The sequence below is a fragment of the Trichoplusia ni genome, chromosome 3, assembly GCF_003590095.1.
Source record: "Trichoplusia ni isolate ovarian cell line Hi5 chromosome 3, tn1, whole genome shotgun sequence".
Taxonomy (NCBI): domain Eukaryota; kingdom Metazoa; phylum Arthropoda; class Insecta; order Lepidoptera; family Noctuidae; genus Trichoplusia; species Trichoplusia ni.
Genome location: NC_039480.1, coordinates 20,208,480 through 20,232,588, shown reverse-complemented (window position 1 = coordinate 20,232,588; position 24,109 = coordinate 20,208,480). Strand labels below are relative to the sequence as shown.

The window sequence follows — 24,109 nt, the reverse complement described above, 5'->3', positions numbered from 1 at the left end:
TTGAAACAGTGAGAACAACTGCATGGTAAACTGAAGTCCACGCGGACGGAGTCGCGGGCAACAGCTAGTGCTTTATAACAACATTAAAAACTTGTATTCAAATCAGTGATGATTGTATAAAACTATTTTAATAACGCTTGTTAACAGTTCTGGTTCGGATACTTTTATTACTAATATTTATTATAGGACTGATTTATGTGCGCCCTGATTATTATGTTAACGATCTGAACTTCTTCGGAATAATCGTAGGATATAGGCACATGAGGTATTAAGACACCGATTCCTTTTTTTTACACCGACCATGGCTACCGCCAGTTATTGAAATCTATGCATTCAGTTAAAAACTAATCTATTTATCTCTTTTGTTTCAGAGTGGGGTTAAAACTCCGTCAGCTGACGGACGGCCGCCATCTTGTGCAAGTGATTTACAACCAAAATGGCGCCATACAAGACTGCGAATACGTAACGCAAGGCAAATCCGCCAGAAACTTCCTAAAAACATTAAGAAAAGAATTAAAATTAGCTTTAGACGAAGAAATATACAGAATAGTTAATAATCAACCAAAAAATATGGAAAACGAAAAGTTTTTCCGCCATTTTGGTAATGTTAGTTTTCGAATATTGAATAATGGCGAGCGATTACCGCCAGATATTTCAAGTTGGCTGGACTATGATAATTTGAAAATGGAATGCTTAAAGAGGCATAAGGAACTGCAGTTTATGATGGAAAATAAAAATAAAGTTGGAGAGACCTCTCTGGCTAGGTAGTTGTTACTTTTTACAAAAATAAATAAAATAAAATCAATTTTCATTCGTTCGAAACGTCTGGAAATTCGTTTTATTTTATTCAGACTTGTTACTGGGGAATAGTAACTAGTATTTAATGGGAACTTCATAAATATTAAATATCTTGAATGACTTTTCTTTATTGAAAAAAAAACTGCATTTAATTATTTCTCGAACTATTTATTAGCCAAACGTAACATACAGTAACAGACCGACATTTTTCTAACAGTAAAAGTAATTCAAGGTATTTAAATTTCGAATGCACTGCAACGAACCTCACGACGCTCATCTCCTTTCGATTCCATTCTCAAAAACGTTCGAAATTCGTATTTAAAACCCAGTCTATGGAATGACCTCTTCACTTTTTTCCATCGGTGTTTAGACTCTCGTATTTTTGCACGCAGAAAAAGTCTTTTTCTCATCAAGACTATCGTTTCTACTATTTTTGGCGCCATCTTGTTCTGAATACTTATACTATAAAGGGGGGAATTTTATCTGCTTCATAGGCCATTGATTTGACATTAATGCAAGCATCTCTCAACGTCATCACATATAGCATAAATCTCATCTGTCATCTACGTATGTAACATTGCTATACGCGAGCAAGGAAAAATGACATTCTTACAATAATTGCTGAAAATGGTTTTCTTATATTTGTACTTAACCCTTAAATACCTCGAGTATCAATTTTGATACCGAACTTTCAAACCGAATGTATACTTGTAATTCGTTTTTTTTTTAAATGTTAGGCTGATTTATAATATTATTGCATAGTGTCGTTTACATTGAAATAAAAAAAAAAGTCTAATGCCTGAAGTATCAAAATTGATACCAGTTTTTTTTTTCGAAATATGTATATGAAATACATACTATGATTTTTTTTATTATTTTTCCAATTATCTAGCTCCTGCACAGAATACACCTATATTTTTTTTAATTTAATTTGAAAAATCAGGCTTCTAAGGGTTAAATCATTCACTCTCTCATTCAATTACTTTTCTTTAAAGTTTCTTGTCACTTGGCAATTATAGCGTCAAGTCCCTTGCAATACGAAATCAATTAATTTCACTAAAGTGACCTGCAAGTAACTTGATAATGATACTTCATTTAAATATTTATAAAACCTTTTTACCGAAAATAATTTTGTATACCAACTAGATTTAAATTAATTCTAAATTATTTATCTGCCTGCTCGTTTGACCTCATGTATCATAAAAAAAAGTTTACAGCACTCCTCTATCATTCAATCACCTACTCATTTATGCTCACTCATTCATTCATTGTCATATTATTTTTACAGTTATCAATGCATACATAAATAACAAATTAAATAGGAAACGTAACTAATATACTTCTACAATGAACAGACATAATTCGATAATAATAATTTATAATTAACTATAACAAATGATCAATGTAATCTGTCAATAATGTTATTTGTTATGGCGGGAGATAATTAAGAAATTAATGACGTAATTTAGTTATCTTTTTATATAATAAATGCGCTATTTCGGTAAATTGGGATATTTGATATCTAATTTGTTTTTATAGTAGATTTATATTTATAATGATATGTTTGAATTTCAAGAAAGAGGATATTAGTATGATAATCAATCAATTTACAATACTTTGATAATAGCTGTCGTGAGACGAATTTATAATTAATTATTTCGAAACAGTTTACTCATGCGTATTTATCGGGATAGCCCGACTAGTTTCGACTCGCGACCTCGCCGCCGCTTCAGCTCATGATTAAAGGCTCCGGTTGGGTGCAAAACTAGTCGGAATATTATTAAATAAGCGTGAGTAATCTTACAGTTTCAGAACACCAAGAAATCTGAAAGATATTGTCGTTAAGAGAGAGAGTTCTTGGTCCATTTAATCACAATAAATACAAGCTTTGCTTTCACAATCATATCCTAATATCACCATACATCACAACCTGCTTTTCCATTTGACAGCACCTGTCAAACTTAAAAAAAAACTTACAATCTAACATAACCTACAAAAACAGGTCCCGAAGATCGTTCAGGGAGAATTTCATAGTGCCCGGAACGAAATGGTGTGGCGCTGGGCACGTCGCCGCGAAATACGGGGAACTTGGGCTCGACGCCGCCGAGGATCGGTGCTGCCGCTCCCACGATCACTGCAGACTGAACATAGGGATGTTCAAACGAAGATTTGGGTACTTCAATTATAGGCCGTATACTATTTCCCATTGCCGATGCGATAGGAGGTTAGTTTTTCTTTTTTTTTTTAAGGAGGTTTTATTGTCTTTGTTTTTTATTTTGTGTTTTGGGTAAAATGGTTGTTGGGTTGTATATATTTGTTATTTTTCGTTGTAAATATGCAGTTATGTTATTTTCGGATTTGGTTGGGTATGTAAATACTTTTTTTAATGCAGTTCACGAAAGGGAACTGTCATTTGAATGTGACAGATAGTTTTCCCGCCATCGATTTTTTTTTAATTTATTTTTTAGTCTAGGAAAAGCTGTAAACTGATATAGGAACTCAATAACATGCTCTAACAAGAAATAATTCTAACAAAATCATCTTTTAACTATATTTAAATTATTGAGTCTGAACTTACATTTAACTCGTGCTTGGGGTCCATGGGGTCAGTCAATCAAGGAAAGCCACTTGAAGCCAGTTGCCACCAAGCTAGCCCAAGATGGTACCTGGACATTTATTCACAGCGGTAACTTGCAACAGTAATTTGATTTTTTGATTTTCTCATCCAAAAAAAGGGATTTTGGGCATAAAAACGACACTCATTTCCACAAAACACCAGCCAAGTGCAAAGACTAATGGGAGCTCTTGAAATATAAATAGATAGTATATTCTTTATTGCACACCACACAAGAACAGGATTGGATACAAATAAACAGTTACATAGTGCCACAATACACCGTGATTTTTAGTCGTCTTACAAAAGCAGCCCAGTTCATGTATCCAATGGCTAGAACACGTTCATGATAAAAAAATAGGTATTTATGAGATTTGAATAAATTTAAAATGCATTTTTTTTTTCAATATTATGATGCAATTCGTAGTTTTTTAGAAGCACAGCTCTGTTGCGAGCGCGATCCAAGCCTTGTAACAATGGTGAGGGGCGCGGGCGGCGTTTTTATCATTTTTAAGAGTATATTACAGATTTCTCATGTTTAATTTTTCTTCGTACTTATTATCTTAGTTAATGATAAAAAACAATAATCGCGCCTAGTGGTATTTTAAGTTGGATACATCAACTGGGCTGCTTTTGTAAGACGACTAAAAATCACCGTGTATAATATAAATACTAAATATAAAAAAGTTTGTGTTTGAAGATGGTGAGAAAGAGTTTAGTATTTTTATTGTAAACTAACGGAACCAAGAGTTGTTAAACACTCAATAAGATTGGGAACAGTAAGCGGATAGTTAAGATTATTTTATTAACTTTTGCAGTTAACTAAAGGAGTTATTACACTATTGAAAAAGAGCCCTTTTTTAAATGGTAAATCATGAAATATCTTTCGCTTTACATTAGATTGCGGGTAGAAAAGTAATTTTATGTAAAGAATATGTTCCGCTTTGGGTTAAGTGATAGGAAGTATCATGCTTTTACTGACCAAAACCCATGTTGATTCCGTTGCTCTTTGGGACTAGGGTAACCATTAAATTAGTGCCCTAAGTTGAGGCTAAATGATGCCTCTCATGCTTAGATATACTAACTGGAGGATAATATTCTTTTTAAAAAATATGCCTAGCTTTTGACAGTCGAAATATAAATTATATTTTTTGTTCCCGAATTCCATCCCTATTACGAATCTTAGAGGACTTGCAGACCTTCGGGCTGGTTACAATGCATTCGTTCGTTCTCGTTCTCGCAAGGTAAAAAGGTCTCAGTACAGTGTAAAACCTTCTTAAACCTTTTACGTGCGCACGTAGATATCTAGTAAAATTCTGTTATTTCTAACAATAAAAAGCATTGAGGTTAAACTTTTAAGACCGTAACGGTTTAAAATTTATTTGTCCCTAAAATAATGGACGCGGCATTTTGATGTATAAACGGGGATAGTACAATACGTCAATCTCATCATCACTTACCCTTGTCCCAACTACATTGGGGTCGGCTTCTGATCTAACCGGATTCAGCTAAGTACCAGTGTTTTACAAGGAGCGACTGCCTATCTGACCTCCTCAACCCAGTTACCTGGGCAACACAACACCCCTTAGTTAGACTGGTTGTCAGACCTTCTAGCTTCTGTCTACCCGTAACGACTGTCAAAGATGTGCGAATAATACAAAACACGGAGGAACTCGTTGTGACGTAGATGGTCACCCATATATTATTATGTCAAAATGAATAATTTAGAGATGTGTTCTAAAGATTACAATTACAAAAAAAAACACTTTAAGTAGTTGTTTTTTTACTGAATTCAAATCGAATTTTAATAAGTGTTTGACAGATTTAAATGGTCTAGGTTATTTCCTAAATTCATGTCTTAAAATAAGTATTGCAATGGAGAAAGAGAGACGCCACTACGCCGTAAAGTGCGCTGTCCCTTTACCACATAGCAATAGCGTTACGTTAAGAGTTTTTGATAGGTCTTTATTCATTTTTGTACCACAGATATTCATTTGTTGAGTTTTTTGGAAAAGACAAGACAAAGCTTGGTTTTCATTGTATTGTCATTGGTAAATATTTATGTTGTTTTTTTTTGTTTTGGAGTGTGGTGATGGGGCTTACTGTGAATAACAAAGGTTGTTATTTATGTAAATAACCATTTTTGAAGAGATTTTTTAATAACTCAAGAAAGTAAGGATTCGTGAATAGTCGTCCTTAGAAAGAACATGTATTGTGAACAGAGTCCTTAATTAAAACCAAACTGACATGCCTGACTGATATAAAAAGACGCCACTAAAAATGAATAAAGTATCACATTACATTAATTAGTAGTTAGTAGTATCCCTATTTTATATTCAAAAGGACGCGCTCCGTTAAATCTAACTGTAAAACTTCAAATACATCGCTTCTTTTTAAACCAAAACTTTTTCCTAAACAGAACAAACTGAGCAATGGAATTTAAACATTCATCCAGTTTATGTTTGATACTTTTTTATTGTAAGATTATGACGTCCAAGGATATTATATCATAAATTTAAAGTCCCATTTCAGTGAAATGTTAAGATTTGACCCATTATAGTCTTAATTAAGTTAAAATAGGAAAAAAATCTGATTATTACTATGTTATTTATTTTTATGATTCCATTAGGATCTGTTATCTAACCTCTTTTGACGTTTACACGTCCCGCTGCGATCAAAATGGCCGCTGTTATCGTAGATGTAACATAATCTAGGATCACGTTTTTTAATATGTATTTTTGATACAATTTAAAAACTAAAACTTATTTCAACATTTTCTGTCAAAAATAAGTAACGCAAAATGGCGAAATTGCAATGACATTAAAATTGGCGCCAAAAATGTTCGATCAAGCGTGCGTCGCGTGTCAAACAAAAAAAAAATAATAAATATTAATGTACGTCTGCTATAATCGGGTAAAACGTCATCTTACGTCGGTAAAACTTGCCTAAGACTTTAGTTATTCTGGTAATTAATTTTATTCCCTAAAGGCAATAAAATAATAAAACATGCGGTGATGCATCATTCATGCCAAGTTTATGGTTGCTTGCCATCCATAAAGGATTTACAACTATCCCTTAAATATTTACAGTTACCTTTTTAATACCATAAACACGTTGGTGGTCTATAATTTCGGGTGGCATATATTTTTTTTAAATGGAGAGGTCATTCTGGCTGAACGGAAATGTCAGTGCTTGAAAAAATTCGGGGATGGATGTCGCGTCGTGTCGTGATACGATTAATCGTATGGTTCGTTGATATTCGGACGATTACCTTCTAATTACAATTCTGTTTTCATTGAATCAGTTTAAATTTTTAACAAGTAACGAAATACAATTCAGTACAAATTAAAAAAAAGCATAGAATCGAATATCAAAAACCAATCGATTAATAAATCGATAACCGTCTTAGATCGAAACGCGACACTATGGAGTTACTCCGCGTGCCCGGTACGAAGTGGTGCGGCAAGGGTTATTCCGCAACCAGGTACTCTCAGCTCGGCGGCCACACGAGGACTGACCGCTGCTGCAGAGTCCACGACCTTCGCTGCCCATTCTGGATCGGAGGCATGGAGAAGAAATACGGCATTTTCAATTGGCGAGTCAACACACTCATGCACTGCCGGTGCGATGAAAGGTAGGCTGTATGTTGTGGCTGTATGGTCGATGTCGTTGCCTTGTTATTTTTATTGTAACTGTCATGGCCTTTAGACGTAATGCTAAATATATGCTTTGATTTTACAACATTTTTTTTTTTTTCTTTTGGAATTGGTTTGCATGAAGCGCTTCTGGTAATGGATGGTTTATTTATTTATAAATAGATACTTTGTTTTTTTATTAATAAGTATTCTCTTCAATATTGTCAAGTATATGACACTAAATACTCTTTTAATACTATACTTAACTTAATCACTAATTATTCTAGTTTGCATATAATTAATAATCTGTACCTAATAAACTTTTGACGTTGAAGTCTAAATTAACCATATTTAAAAGCGAAAATGTTCCTTGAAACTTAAGTCATTAATAAACATGACACAGAAACACGTAATTTGGATAATTTATTAATGGAAACTAGTGCTTTTCAATTTCAAATCTGACATTATTATCATTTGTAAACGTCAAATGTTTCGTGTAAGATGCAAGCTATCTTATTTTTCCTATTAATATAATTATATAACAAATATTAGAAACGTGAAAGTTTATGTGTATGGATATTTGTTCCTGTTTCACGCAAAAACCACTGAACGGATTTAGACGAAACGTGGTAAACGATAGTTTATAACCAGGATTAACATATAAGGTAGTTTTTATCCCGATTTTATGTCCGCGTGGGGTTATTTTCGATTTGTAGCGGGCAGGCCCGCGGCAACAGCTAGTTTAATTATTAATGACAGGTTTGCTAATGATTTAACACACGTTTGAATTTGACTTAACTTTGAAAAACAATAGGATATAATGATATAGGCAGTAATGAAAATATGCGTGCACTATCAGGCTATTAATTAGATTTCAAAATTACCTTAATTATATCTTTAAAACCTCGCGGGCGAAGCCGCACGTAACGCCTAATATTCAATATAAGTATCCATTTTGTTATTCATTAAATAAACGTACAAGAATTATGAAGTAATTACATAACTAATTTACAATTAATATAAAACATTAAAATTAATTTACAATACTAATGACAAGCCACCATGGAAGATATTTTTTAATGTCATCAAAATGTCCAAAGGTTTTTTAATAGAGCCATTTCCTTAGCCCGAGTACCATAGAGAATTGATGCGTTATAATGAAATAAATAAAAAATGGTCGAACATATCCCTGCTGTATACAGCTAGCAAGCGGGATACGAATAAGGAAGGATGTGGAGACGGTATTGTAAAAAAATACAAAAAATTTGAAAAAAAGTATTTGACATTCTTTTTTTCAAAGCATATTTAAACTCTCATTTATTTATTGGAAATGTTTGAAACATGATGGCTTTATAAATGTTATATAAGATTGAATTAAAAAATGATAAAAACTACGACAGCACTAACGTCCACAACAAACAACTTTTAAATGGCTGGACCGATTTTTACAAACAAATCTAACACTCACACACAATTCTAGTTTAATTACAAAACAAACTAAATCCTCCTACTTCTCCCGTTCGCGAGCTATAATGCTACAGACAGACAGACAGGCCCAAATCTTACAGCGTCCTAGCTTAAAAAAAGTACAGCCTCCGAAAAATAAATTTGCCAAACGCGTTGCTAAACTTTCCCTTCTTGTACAGCTTCAGAAAACACAAAAAAAATCCTAAAAATTTTAACCGCCAACCCTCTCCATACAACTTTACTCAACAAAAGAAATCTGATAATATCTCACACCTCCTAATTGGTGCTCATAAATATCTGTGCTCAAAGTTATCTGTCCGTCTGTCCGTCTGTATCTGAAGCGATAAAAACGTTTATTACTTTATTATTTTGTATATCTAACAATTATATTTTGACTTTTTTCTTCATGAATAAGTCAAACTAGGATATGTTTCGACTGAGAATGTAATGGAATCTTTTGTGTCCTTGATTTAGAGTTAACAAAATTATTCCACGACAAAATTAGACTGTAATTCCTGTGACAACTATTGTAGCTAGATATTGACGATTATTCAAAATGAGAAAAGAAAGTTTTTTTACAACTTACGGAAAAACAAGAAAAAGTTTTCATTTTTGACAAAAAAACATGAGTAGAAAGAATACCTTAAGAAACAATATTACAACAAAAGTCAAAAACCAATTCCTACTTAACAGATATTTCTATTTTATATAAAGCAACTTAATTTAATTCCAAATACAAAAATCTTATACAACGCTTTAAAACTAGGCAAGTCTCAATAATACTCCAAAAAGGACAACCACCCAACTATTTTAACTAGGTGTTTATGGCCGTCTATTGACAACAACTTTATTTTTTATGTTCGGACAGAGGCAAAAGAAATGCAATACAGCTTTTTATCGAAATGATCGGATCTTAGATCGGGTCGATCGATAACGTTCTGACTAACATAAAGTATCGATTTAAAATTGTTCCGTAACGATTCCTGATTCTGAATTTAAATGTTCGATTTGAGTGTGTACTACTATAATGATAGTGACGTTACTAAAAAACTTTACAACCGTTTCATAAACACACTATTTTTTATAGTATGGTTGATGCAAAATTCTTAGTAATGGTTTCTGACGGTGTTTTCTCTCACCGTTTTTCGTGATAATCCTGACGCTAGAGTGCAGTAAAATAAAAAGAAGTTGTAAAAAATATTAAAATTTGCAAATTATTATAGTGTAAATTCCCAATTAGGGTGCACCCTTAATGGATTTACGTTTCGACCAGAGCGTAATGCACGTATGTTAGGTACCTACATCCATTTATTCATTTAGTATGAGTAAAAAGAAGATTAATACTTAAACTATAGGCTGAATAGAGTTTAGACGCTTGTATAAAGTACCATGCCTTTAACGAGTTGAATAACGAAAATATCATAATTATTATCATACCTGAATAAACTGCGAGACACAAACCCATAAACATATTTTCTCTCGCTCTCCAAATCATTGTAAAAGTTTAATGAGAAATACCAAATTAGCGTGTCGCCGACAACAAAGACATTTCATTTGCTTCAAATCGATTTTTTTCCACATTTTTGCGCGCAAACCGTTTACGTCAACTTGACGTGCGATGGCGCCATTTTCTCGATACAAAATTCGAAAATCGCGCGCGGCTCAATGGGCGGTTAATGGCGCGGAAAGCACAGACTAAACAGGTGTCCGCTTCCTCTGTGCCGACGAAGTTTATTTTGAGTCTGTGCTAAAATTGAAAATCTTGCGAACTGTGGCCATTTACTGTATAAAGACGGCCATTGTTAATTTATTTGCTACTGGTTAAGAATAGAAGCGTGTTCCTCTTTTTACATTGTATTGAGTTTCGTACTGAGTTTAGAGCGCCATTAGTGTTTAACGAATTGGGACAAATGAATATGGCGACACGACATTGTGTATTTTATCTAAATACATTTTCACCAAAATGTATTAGTAAACAAGTTAAATCCAATGTAATTTATAATACAAGCTACCCAAATAATAATAAAATCATAACTCAAAAATATAACCTAAAAACCCTCACTTTTTACCGCCAAAACCGCTGTCAAAAAACTGTCAACGCCGCCATCTTGCGTTTAAGGCCGCGTTCCGTTATCGGTACGCTCGGTAGGATTTATAATGTGTGAATAACGCCTGCAGAGGTTAAATATTCTTGCTGACAATACATAAATTATGAGGGCGGCCTCTGGCGGCGAGGTGAGATAACTATATTCCTGTTTATCGGGCCGGAAAGGTTTCTTAGTTGAGCACAACAACAATGGGTGGACGTCTATTTGTTATGTCATTTATTTTGATGTATTTATAAAGGTTTTTCTTGGTGGGGTCACCGGTATACTATTGTTGGTTCCTAATTTTTCGGGTATGTTATCTTATTGTACGTTCCATGGCACGTCACAAATATGTAGTCAATATCGTACAGCTTCAAGTTATTTATATTGATGACGTAGGTTCTTGACAAGTGACGTAACATGACATTACAGCAACAGTCATAAACTTAACTAGTTATGTAGTTCAATGTAAACACAAAAAACAAGAGTTTAGATAATAGTTATTGGTTATATCAATAACTAGCTGTTGCCGGCGACTTCGTCCCCGTGGGTAGAAGATATAAGTTATGATTTATACCTGCCTTTTTTTTCACATTTTCCATTGTATCTTCGCTCCTATTAGTCGCAGCGTGATGGTTTATAGCCTAAAGCCTTCCTCGATGAATGGTCTATTCAACACAAAAAGAATTTTTCAATTTAGACCAGTAGTTCCTGAGATTAGCGCGTTCAAACAAACAAACTCTTCAGCTTTGTATATTAGTATAGATTTTGATCCGCCACCTTGTAAGTCTAGTAGACTGCTGTGCGTCTTGGGATCGAATCCCGCTTCAAATCATTTACAGTTTAACTCGTAAACTTCCCGAGTAGACCCATCAAAACCAGGAAGTTTGTCAATGTTTACAACCTAGTGCCTCGGAATGCGAACAATCCTAAATAATTACTTTAAAACAATAGTTAACGATTGTAAACATCAAAATTAGCACATGTTTTCACTTACATAAATATTCACAAGAAAGTGACGTTAAATACAAGATGGCGCCCAACTGGTGTTAGCAGAGATTTTAATGTCCGACTTGTTTAGGCAGTGCCTGTACTTTGACTAAACTATTCAGACTTTAAGACTAGACATCAGTCTAAGCTAAAACAATAGATTCAGGAACACGATAGCTGTCAGGGCTGTCAAAATTCCTTGGCACTTCAGTAGCTCTTGTATTTTATTACAAACATATGTGTATGAGATTATGTTATACAAACTAAATCTATCCTAATATATAAAGCTGAAGAGTTTGTTTGTTTGTTTGAACGCGCTAATCTCAGGAACTACTGGTTCAAATTGAAAAATTCTTTTTGTGTTGAATAAACCATTCATCGAGGAAGGTTTTAAGCTATATATCATCGCGCTGCGACTAATAGGAGCGAAGATACAATGGAAAATGTGGGAAAAAAACAGGGCGGGTATAAATCATAGCTTATATCTTCAAAACACGCAGACGAAGTCGCGGGCAACAGCTTGTTATTCATAATCCACATTTAGATAGTTAGTTAAGCGACTGGTTCATTAATCAAATAATAAAGTCCGAGGCCTGTCAGAGGTTAAATATTTTTTTATGATTATTTACCATATTAACAATATCATAAGAATAAATATTAGATTGATCATCGTGTGCCCCACGTTGGGCGCCAATAAGCTTTTTTTTTGATGTTCTATTTATTATTTCATGCCTAAACTGTTAAAAACAAGTCACAACAAAACCAAAAAGTTAAACAGAAAAGTCTAAGTCTAAGACTAGATAAAGAAACGATAAAGAAACTAAGTTTGGAAGCACTAAATACCTATGCGGGCTCTATTTAACAACTTTACTTACAGTTTACTAAAAACGTAATAAAACATACATTGAAACAGTACCTTACCCGTACAATAATAAAAATTAAATCTTACGTAAGGACTTAAATGGACTTCCATTCTTGTGTTTTGTATAACAGTTTGGTTTTAAGTTCAAAAAAAAATCTCTTTCAAAATTTGTTGAATAGTAAGCGCATTTGTTTTCATATTTTCCTTATTGTTAAACAAAGACAATCTTTTTTTTACAATCATACCTGTAGAAGTTTTTCTAGCACAGATTCAGAAAGCTGAAATTGGAAAATGTTTGCGGAGGCCAAAAGGCCAGTTATTTATTTCTCGTACTTCAAACAATTTCAATCTGAAGCTCTGGTAAAAATTGTTTTTTTTTTTAACTTTTACTAAAATTACGTCTAGAGGCCAACGGCGGCCGAGTTTTTTTAAATTCTGGCTTCAGTTTATACACGAAAAAATAAGATAAGAACACTCAAATCAATCTTCTCTTTTTCTTCTTCCACAAAACAATATATTATAACAAAAACTTCCAGTCTAAACATACAAAAATAATTGACAAAAGTCGACCAAGATCAAACACAAAACTGCAATTCTCACAAATCACGTTCCATTTATAAATTCACCCCCAAAATAACTATTCGAAAATCGAACATTCGAACATAAGAAACGTTTGAAACAAATGCAGCCAGCCAGTCACAAAGCGATGTAATGCGGGCGAAAAAGAAAAAAAACACGCGATCATTTGCTGACCGCCCAATACTACTAACGAGTGTAAACTAACAGGTCTGTATTTTTTTTTCTTTTCTAATACTTTTTGGCGAAGGAAAGGCATAATCCTTCTTTTGTTCTTACTTGCCCGCATTGATTCGGCATTTGACGGTGCTTGTAGTGTAACTAAGCCACTTATGGTTTGCAGGGCTAGGGATGTGATTGTATCGATAATTTTTATTATAGTTTTGGTTGTAGGATTTTTTCTTGGCTTATTAAGTATTTGTAAACAACATGTGATTTATTTAATTAGAAATAATGAGGATTCAGCATTTAAGTTTTGAATACTTATGAATTATATATCACGTCTATCCATGAAGATTAGTTTGGTATTTAAAAAAACGTTATCAAATGAAAAATCCACTTCATTTAGTTAGCGCGATTTTTTTTATTTATTCTAAAAAGAATCAGAAACGACATTTACAACTTAAATAACATTTTGTCCCGAAAAACTAACCCTTAACCCTATCGACTCAAGACTATCGACACAAAACTATCGACCCTATCCCATCCCTAGCTGTGGCCGGCAGCTTGACCAGAACTTTAGCAAATGAAGCGGGAGAGAAAGCGCGACAAGCTCGCGCGAGGAATGGCCACAGAGTAGGGAGCGAACAGAGGTGGCAGGATATTGTTATAATATTTATTTCAATTTATTTTTGAAGTTATATTTACAGTGAGTGAACGTGTTAAGTAACATTAAAATTACCAGTTATTTTGACGGGATCTTTTAACAGTTAAATTCGTCTAAGAATGTAATTGCGTCTGTAATTTACAGCAATAGGCTGTCAAGAATACAATTACTAAACTACGGATATTATCGCTTATTTCAATTTAATTTTAATCGATGCAGCAATGTTTCGGAATGAAATGAAATCATTTTTCCTGCAAGTACGATATATCATCATGTTTTCATATCTTTTTTGAGAACGCTAAAGTCGACATTTCTTATCTGACTACCCTGAGAAGAAATGTCGAAACCAAGTCAGGGGTCGCAGTCTCTTTACAAGTGTGACCACAAGTGTCGACTGAAGTGACAAATTCAACTTGACAATTTTGTAATCATAACTTAATTTCCATTTTTTTCTTTAACAAATTAAAAGAAGGCACTTTTGTTCTGCCGGTTAAGTTACGGTCCTTGGTAAACTATATTATTTTATTAACATTGTACCACAGAGGGATACGTTTTGTAAGAAAATGGCGCGTAATCAGAAGGGGCTGGCGCTCGTTAGTCGCGTCACTGTCGGATTTCACTAATCCCTACAATTTGGTGTTTGCTGGTAATGATATTGTAGCAGAAAATAAAAGAATAATGGTGTTTTATGTTTCACGTAGGAGGCAGAAGTACCTAAAGTTGTTTTTAGTAATAGTTTTTTCCGTTGCACGTTTTTAGGTTAAGCTTTACGTGGTTTTGTAGTTTTATGTCTAAGCATTTTTTTTTAAGAAACATTATGTGTTACGACTAAAACTAAGTTGTAAAATAAATGTTAACCTTTATGGACTCCAGTTAGATACGATACGGGTCGAAAAAGATTATGTTAAAAACATAAAAACTAAATCGCTAGAAAAAAATCAAAGGAATAAACACATCAATTTTTTTTAAGTTAAAATTTATGGTAATGTTTTGCGAAATAATATATAAAGACATCCTTATCAAAACATTATTATACATAAAAAATAATTTATCTTATTTCTATAGGACACTTTTAATCGTATGCCACCTCTGTACTTCACCTACTCTGTGTCCACATAAGTGCATAGGACTTTTGGTCTCGTTGAGTGCAAATTGTTGAGCTTTGTCAGCCCTCGGTAATCTTCAACTTACTATAAAACATGGCGTCGAACTATAAAATACGATGTTTTACTTCATTTTTGTCTATGGTCATTTCAAAATGGTGGCTTGTAACGTATTTCTTTGTATGGTGAATAGGGAATTAAAAAAATATTGCGATACTATCGGTTTGTAATATAAATATATATAATACAGTATTCAGCTCTCGATATTCCGTATCTTATATTTTTTCGGCTTTTTCTGAACTACATATTAACATAGGGAGTTTTATCAAAACGATTAACTTTTTTGGATGTGAAAGCTAGCAAACAAACTTACATTCTCGTTTATATTATTAATTTTGTATTAAAAGAGAAATTAAACTAATTTGAAAACGGTTTTCGTTCGGAAAACATACAGCGCCCTCTGTCTATTTTTTCTGGACCTTAGTCCAAATCCATCGGCTACAGTATTTTTCTTATCCTTACATTTTGTTTTTAATGGCGCTTTGATCTAAGCTTGACCATTAGGCTTTTTAGCGACCAGAAAAAGGTTAGCAATTGCTTACGTAGGGCACTAAGAGGGAAAGCCGTTTTTTTTAACAAAGTATTGCCAAGTAATCGGATATATACGGTTAAAATGTATTTTCTTTTACCACGAAATAGGTTTAACTTAAGAAAACCTGCTTGGATAAATAGGAGAGTTTGTCTTGGCCAGTTTTAAGGAAGGAAACTTGTTAAAACAAGTCTTATATGTAGACAAGGGGGTCCACAACTGCCATTTATGCTTTACCGGTATTGGATGTTAAAATTTTAGGGCGCCGTACATAAAAAAGGAACGGTTATAGGTTTTTCCAACGCCTTTGTCTGCGTGGATATTGATCATAGACGCATATTATTTTCTCCTCAAAAATATATACTCCTGCACTAAAGAATTGCATCCTTGTGTCGAGAAGATGCACTAACATTTCTACGCGGGGATCGAACCCGTGTCACGTCCAGCGCTGTCGGTTTCGCAAGGTGAACTTTAGGTCACAACTTTCAGCAGTAGTAAATGAATGGCTGCATGGATAGCAGAGTGGTTTAACATTCGGCTATCCGCTAGTTATTCTTTTATCAGTCGGTCATTATTAATCTCCTTTGTCGCAGAAAAAAAGCTTGAGCGTAATTTCAATATATCTGATAATAACTGATCGAGCTGTTTAAGCTTGAAAAATGTCCGGATGATCAGTCTTACGTATGTCGTTCATAACAAAATAATAATATTGAAACTACTTCTATTTTGCTTCAAAAATTATAAAAATAAAACACACTGAAAACCAAAAATACTTTTCCAAATAATCTTTAAAATAAACCAACTGCCTTCGGCTGTACGTAAAATTCCTTGGTCTTGGCATAGGCGGGCACTTTATTCGAATATATTACAGGATGCACCGATAAGTACTCTTCGAGTGTTATCCGAACGCGTGTGTTTGACAGCTCGCCACTGGTCGTAATGGCGGCGCGCGCCATTTGTTCCCGCCTTTTTTGTTTTGACAGCGTTGTAAATTTTGACGTCGTTACGTCAAAATGGAAGATAGGATATGAGTTTCTTGTATGTTTTTAGCATGGAGATTTTACTCCTGTTTAATATGTTTTGCATAAGTTGAGATAAAATGAAGAATGTTTCTATGCTTTGCAAAATGGGTTGTGAAGTGTTTATTTATTTAGAGTAGTTAAAAACTGGGACTGAATTTTATCGATACAGACACTGTTTCTTATTTTAGTTTATTAGTCTCCATTATATAAATGTATTACAGGGGAAGTAGCGAGTCAGCCCCAACACAAGTATTGTTAATAACTTAATGGGGTTGCCTAATGCTATACTTATGTAACGATTATGGAACAATAAACAATTTATTATTATTATTATTTGTATCTCTTTTCATTCACGGGCTAACTTCATAAGAAGAGACCCGGTCCTTTTTAAAGGCTTGAACGGGGACACAGGTCCAACGCACAGAGGCCTTCTTGAGAACTTTAATATACAATGTGATGGGGCATCTACTAGGGATAATTCACCTCCGCTCTATGGGAGAACAGAGATGAAGAATCCAAAGTAGATGCAAAACTATTGCAATATGTATGTAAAACTAAATAGGCTATTATATAAATGAGACATGTTAAGTGGACCAGTTCCTTAAAATTATTCGGAGAACTATGGCACCTGCCTTTTTCCACATGGTAATGCATTATTATTATTTGTATCTCTTTATAGTCACGGGATCACTTCATGTGAAGAGACCCGGTCCTTTTTAAAGGCTTGCACGGGGACACAGGTCCAACATGTAGAGGCCTTGTTGAGAATTTTAATCTAATATGTGATGGGGTATCTACTAGGGATCATTCATCTCCGCTCTATGGGAGAACGGACATGAAGAATCCAAAGTAGATACAAAACTATTGCAAGAATGTGTGTATGAACAATTAGGCTATTATATTATGATAAGTTATGTGGACCAGTTAGTTGGATTTTCCAGAAAACTATGACACCTGCCTCTCTACACATGGTAATGTAAATAAATTGGCAGGCGGTGACTCGCCGCTCACTATTATTACTGCATTGAGCTGAAATTCACATTTACCTCTTAAAGCAATAAGGATGTTTGATCCCTCAAGTCTCAATGGACTGTTTACAAGATGCGCCTTAGCTGTGAGAGGAAATTGCGCTACAATTTAATTAACTATTGTACGATATTTTTTATTCACTTCTTGTAAACTCCATCGAATTGCCGAGATTCTTTTGTGGATCTCTGAATTCAGCATATTACATATTATTTTATTGAAATAAAACTACATTTATGGATTTTATCGCGGTTTAATTTTAGTTCCCGACGTTCCGACCTTTGCAGTATCATGGTCACGGGCAGACTATCGGGAGCTAAAATAAAAAATTAAACCGCGATAAAATCCGTAAAAGTAGTTTTATTTCAATGTCTAACATTCGCGTAAACCTAAGAAACCACTATTATTTTATTCTTAAACCAACAGAACTGCAACCAACATTAAAATCATAGGAAACCCAGCAAATTCTCCTGCAACAATCTAAAACGGAAATCTACATTCCTATTTCTCTTGAAAACCAAGTCCTCGACTATACGGGCCCAATAAAATCTCGTACCTACTAATGCTCGTTTGACAAGCGGACAATAAAACGCATTCGCTGACGTCACACAATAAAATGGCCGATAAAACGAGGTATTAAATGCGAGGATAGTAGACCTCTTCATTTTAATATTGTTCTAAAACAAAGAATGTTGCTATAAATGAAATTTATTTTTTGGGATTGCCGCGTTTTTTCTTACGTTTGTTAGGTTAGGTTTAGTTATCTATACTCTATACTAATATATAAAGCTGAAGAGTTTGTTTGTTTGAACGCGCTTATCTCAAGAACTACTGGTCCAAATTGAAAAATTATTTTTGTGTTGAATATACCATTCATCGAGGAAGGCTTTAGGCTATAAACCATCACGCTGCGACTAATAGATAGAGCGAAGATACGATGGAAAATGTGAAAAAAAACAGGGCAGGTATAAATCATAACTTATATCTTCTACCCACGGGGACGAAGTCGCGGGCAACAGCTAGTTTTAAATAAGTAGGTAATTGAAAAAGCGACGAAAGAAAGCGTGGATGGTAATATTGATATTTTTGCAAGAAACAAGACCTTATGAAGCTAAGGCCACGTACTTTAGATAGACCTCTGATTCCGTGCTAGAAGTCGACCATATACATGCAAAAAGCCGGTATTTAAGAAATATGCAACCGATTATTACCGCTACAATATCTTAAATTCAGGATATTTTACAGTACTGCACTTGCAAGATACAGTCAACAGCAAAAGTAGATGATCAAAATCAGAAATCCAATACGTATGAACGGAGTTATTCAAAAGTACATACTTTTCAACCAGTCCAGCACAGCCGAGAAAAGAGAATAAAACTGTCACTATCTAAGTTCATCAGTAAAGAAGTTCTGATTTTGATCATCAACTTTTTGCTGTTGTCTGTGTACTAAGTGTAGAACATAGTCTAAAAAAATATTTATTAAATGATGTAACGGTTTACTCACGCGTATTAATCGGGAGTGCCCGACTAGTTGACGCGGCAGGATCGCGAGTCGAAATAATTTTTGTCAGAATTCCACACATTTAAACAAAATAAAAACGTACTACAGCGCATCCACGTCCATTCAAATCACATTGCGCAATTCGACTTATGAGTCGTAATAATCGGCGTCCATCAATAAATCACATTTTATCGCCAATAACATAGATATTACAGACGGATCTAAAGTATTATCTTTTAACACTTTGCTATTTATTATCTGAGTTAAGGCTTATAATCATGGCATCTGTCAAGCTGACAGTTTATGACTTGACCGTCGTAAATCGGCGGGAATGCACTCGCCATCTTGAATTTTAGTGACATGTGTTTAAGCAGTTAGATATTGCCGACATTGGTTGAGAGATTGCCAAACTCGTTTTGATTCAAACATATTTGACGGTTTGACAGGGCCCTGATTTTGCTATTTAGATACAATGGCCGATGAATGAATGGCAAATGTTTGAAATTGGCACTATTGGTATTATTGTAAGCATTTTTCTGACTATTGTTGGAAATTACATATTACTGACTTACCCGCGACTTCGTCCACGTGGTTAGAAGATCTTGAAGCCCTCAAATATTAATATTTTTTCCCGTTTTTCCACATTTCCCATTGTATCTTCGCTCCTATTAGTCGCAACGTGATGTTGTTTAGCCTTCTTTGATAAATCTATTCAACACAAAAAGAATTTTTCGATTCGAACCAGTAGTTCCTGAGATTAGCGCGTTCATACAACCAAACTCTTCAGCTTAATAATATTAGTACAGATATACTATCAGACACTCATGGTCAATACAAGGATCAGTCAATTTTAATTATTGTGTTCGCAAAATGCTTAAGAGAATCCACGTACAGTTTGAAAATTAATCCAACTGCCATTGTTAATAGCCCAATCGAGGCCCAGGTTTATCGGAAATACTTGTGTTTGAGGAAATTATGTTTGTCTCTCTATTTGACCAGTTTCTTTCTAATCAACCATGTTTGTAGATTAACGAAGCTGGTTTGAACAGTTCGACAAACTTTGTATTTATCCCAAATAAACGATTTGATTTGACAGTACTGGTGCGTGGCAATGTGCAAAGTCAAATTTACCTGACAACTAGTTTGTCATACTTCTGTATGTAACATGTTTACTGTCCCACTGCAGCGCTTACGTCCAGTCCACTCTAGTCTGTTCTATCCTTAGCCAGTTCACACGAATCCTAGAGAACCGAAGAGATCACTGGCATCCAACACCACAGCAATTTGAACCTTACTCACCTATACGTAAAACTTATTTTGTCTTCTCACTGTTTCAGATTCCGTGCATGCCTCAAACTGGCTGATACATCAGTTTCCAATATGGTGGGCAAGCTCTTCTTCAACGTTGTCCAAACTAAATGCTTCATCCTAAAACCAGTCAAAATGTGCACGCAACGGTCTTGGTGGGGTAAATGCCTCCGAAGAGGTTACACTAAACAAGCCTTCTTAAGAGACAACCTACCTTATTAGGCTGAAAGCGCAATACCTTTGCCTAATCCGGCTGACGGGTAAAATTAAAAAATGCATTGACAGATGACAGATGCGTTTTGTCAGTGTTGCTACAGAGAAATAATTGAAAAATGTTACCAGATGAAATTCGTGGTAATCTACCAAAGTGTCGCTCTGTGAATGAGTAACACTGTTTAGTACATGAAGTTTTCTTAATAATTTATTTCTGTGATCGTACGAGTAACTTAATATATTTTTAAATGTTACTTTAAGGAGTTACGTTTCTCATAGAAATTATATTTATGTCAAATACGGGTTTCAGAATGTTTTATATCCTAAACACTGGTCCTTATTTTAAAAAAATACTTTTTTTTCTTTAGCCTTCGATGCCTTATTATAGGCCGCACGCATTCATCCATTTTAAGTTTAAACATAGGAAATAAATTGTTCTTACATTTCTCAAATTGCTATCAATATATCTTAGAATATCTATCAGTATTTATGATAATCAGAAATCGGCGTAAATTCCTGATTCCACTGCCATTTTTTAACCTAGTTGTAACCGAAAACTAATTTTAATTTATATCCCATACAGTTAAAAAAAAATGACATAAGCCTACTCTATTTTCAATCGACTTCAAAAATGAGTATATTCATAATTCGTCTGTACTTTGTTGATCCACGCGAGGATCGAACCCGCGACTCGTCGCGCTCGGTCAGCTTGGCGTACCGACCTCAACCACTCGGCTATCCAGTGATCTGGTTACAACTGGCAAACATTATTTTCGTTTTCATTGTAAATAAGTAATTTCACAAAATAAATGGACTCTATCTATTCATGTAAAAGTTAACCATAGTATAAGTAAAATAATAAATTTTATCAAAATGTCCGCTTGTAATGTATCGTAATAACTATTTCGAACTTTCCTAATTTCAAAAAAGTAGAAATCAGATTTTAAAATTTAAGGTGAAGGTGCCTATTGTCGGCTTGACGTGCAAACCTGACAAACTAACTATTTTCGACTATTGTTGCAACAAACAACAAATTGTATATTCCTAACCTAATAAAAACTATCCATTACGATTTAAGCTTCCGTGGGCGTACAACGGTATCAGCATCTTGTAAATGGCCGGTTTGCTCTCAACGGCGTCAAAACACAACACGCTCGAGTTTATTTGAATATCAGGAAACAGTTATAATTTTAACAATAAAATTGTGTACAATGAAATAAGAAAGGAAACATAATTATAATCTCAACTTGGGTACATTTTATTATTAAAGGAATATTATATGCGTCAATAATTTGATCATTATTTGATATTGATGAAAATACCATGTCGTAAAATACTAAACTTTATATTATTATATAGCTAATGTACGCAAAAAATAAAAGTATTGCACCCATGGCCGACAAAAGGCGACTTCACCCCACTATTTGGCAATAATACTTATTAGATTAGTGAGATAGTTCTGTAGATATTATAATAATATCGCAGGAGACGAAGAAAGCGTTGTATGTATGTAAAAGTGACTTATCTCATAAACAGAATTTGTCAAAAATTTATTTCATATTTTTAAGGACTTGACAGGCAAGTTTCTTGCCACGCGGGCTCATAGAAAACAAATCACACGCACAAAGGCACCATAATTTGTATATCACATACATTTTTGACCTACGCCAAGATTGAACCTGCGTTATCAAATATAGAGGTCATTGATGTGGTGAAACACCACTCGGCTATCCGTGCAGTTATCATTAAAGAACTAGATTTTTCCTTATTATTTTGTAAATGTTGTCAAATTCTGTTTTCAGTGTCAAATTAATCACCGAGTAACATAAAATAGAGAATAATACTAATTTAAAAAATATAAAATTTAAATTATTTAAAGCTAAAAACTTAGCAATTTTTTTATATTATTAAAAGTTTCCTTTGTTTTAAAGATCTGGCAATTATTTTTAGAAAAAAAAAGTATAGATCGCCATTTTGTATTTTACATTCTTTTATCTCTATGTGCCAAATATAGCAAGATCTTTTGACAAACATTAAAATACTGTAAAATAGGACAATTGCAAAACTTTACGGCGCCATCTTGGTCCCCTTTTAAAAGACACTAATACACTGAGACAGTTTTCATTACCTCTAACCTTTCTTAATTAAAAACACTTAAATATATGGAAATGACATTTAGTTTGGATAAGTCACGTAACCTTGACCTCTCATCGTCATACATTTGAATATTTTTTTAAAGTAAACATATTGTGCTAATATTGTCCTATTTTACAGGTTAGGTTTAAATATTTATAATAATAATAATATGTATAGATTTTAGAAATAGTTAGTTTATAAGAAAGGCGTGTGAAGTTCCTGTATTGACAATATTTGTGTGTAGCATAAGTAATGTGATTCTTACGTAGAAAGTCTTAATGTTAGGACTAGATTTAACGATGAGCAATAATTACTTAAAATTCTAAAGAAATCTTTGAAAATCTATTCATAGTGGTAACGAAACGTCAAACAATAGGATTATTTGACAGAAAAAAAATGTTTAGTCCGTCAGACAGATTTCCTAAAAATATTGGATACCTACGCATTTTTTATATTTCGTCTCGAAGACAAAAAAATATACGTATTTTTGTATTTTATCACGTAGACTAAAAAGGAAGGGGATACAGTGATTTAAAATCTCTTGTGACGTCACTTGCCAGTACGCTTTTTGCTAGCCCCCACTACCATACTTCATCATCTTAAGTGCTTTTAATCGTTCTGTCTTTTTAACGAGCTTAAATGAAAAAACACGTATTCAATATTTTTTGTAGATCTGTCTGACAGATTACAGATTTATGTTATCAGAGTTAGTCAAATACCCTATTGCTGTATATTGTCATAAAGCGCGGCTAATGTCGATAGTTAATATACCTAACCTAAACATCTGTCAATAGGGCATTAATAAAATCAAAATAATTATCCACGAGGATTGGTTAATAATTTATAGATATTTATTTTGAAAACACCATTACAGACAAACCAAGATGCGCCGCCATTTAATAAAAAATAAATATGTTTTTTTTTGTGATATACGAATACGACAGATTCGACGACGATTTTCATTAATTCAATACAAGTTCATTTAATTTTTACACCGCCGGCTATTTTTTATAACCTTGTAAATCGTTGGCAAGTTTTACGCCAAGATGGCGTCTTTTTCCGTAAAGCGATAAGGTTCTATCTGTTGCTGAAGCAATTTTTTGGAATTTAAATAATTCAACAAATATTTTTTCCTATTATTTTTATGTAAACATTAGTTTGTTAAGTTATTTTCATTGATGAATTTGTCTGTGTCTATTTTTCTGGTCTGTATGAAATATCTTCTAAATAAATAGCCCGGAAAATATCAATGTATGGAAAAATGTATGTATTAAGTAATGTAAATATCGTAGCGACAGAATGCATGTTAGAAATTGTGAAAAAAAACGTTTTAATATTATAGAGAACTTTTATT

At 33.7% G+C, this 24,109-nt stretch overlaps 1 protein-coding gene across 3 annotated transcripts in view; it reads left to right on the top strand.

The window, feature by feature from the left end:
• LOC113492354 overlaps window positions 1–20,717 on the top strand; it is a 64,707-nt gene extending 43,990 nt beyond the window's left edge. Inside the window, exons 3-6 of one of the 3 annotated variants that reach the window (XM_026869825.1) lie at window positions 372–764; window positions 2,801–3,022; window positions 6,822–7,046; window positions 20,436–20,717. In XM_026869825.1, coding sequence (XP_026725626.1) covers window positions 372–764; window positions 2,801–3,022; window positions 6,822–7,046; window positions 20,436–20,628 — 1,033 coding nt within the window. In that variant the 3' untranslated portion in view covers window positions 20,629–20,717. The remainder of the gene's footprint in view (window positions 1–371; window positions 765–2,800; window positions 3,023–6,821; window positions 7,047–20,435) is intronic. The other 2 variants (XM_026869826.1, XM_026869828.1) reach the window with 2 other exon arrangements.
• Window positions 20,718–24,109: the final 3,392 nt, after the last annotated feature.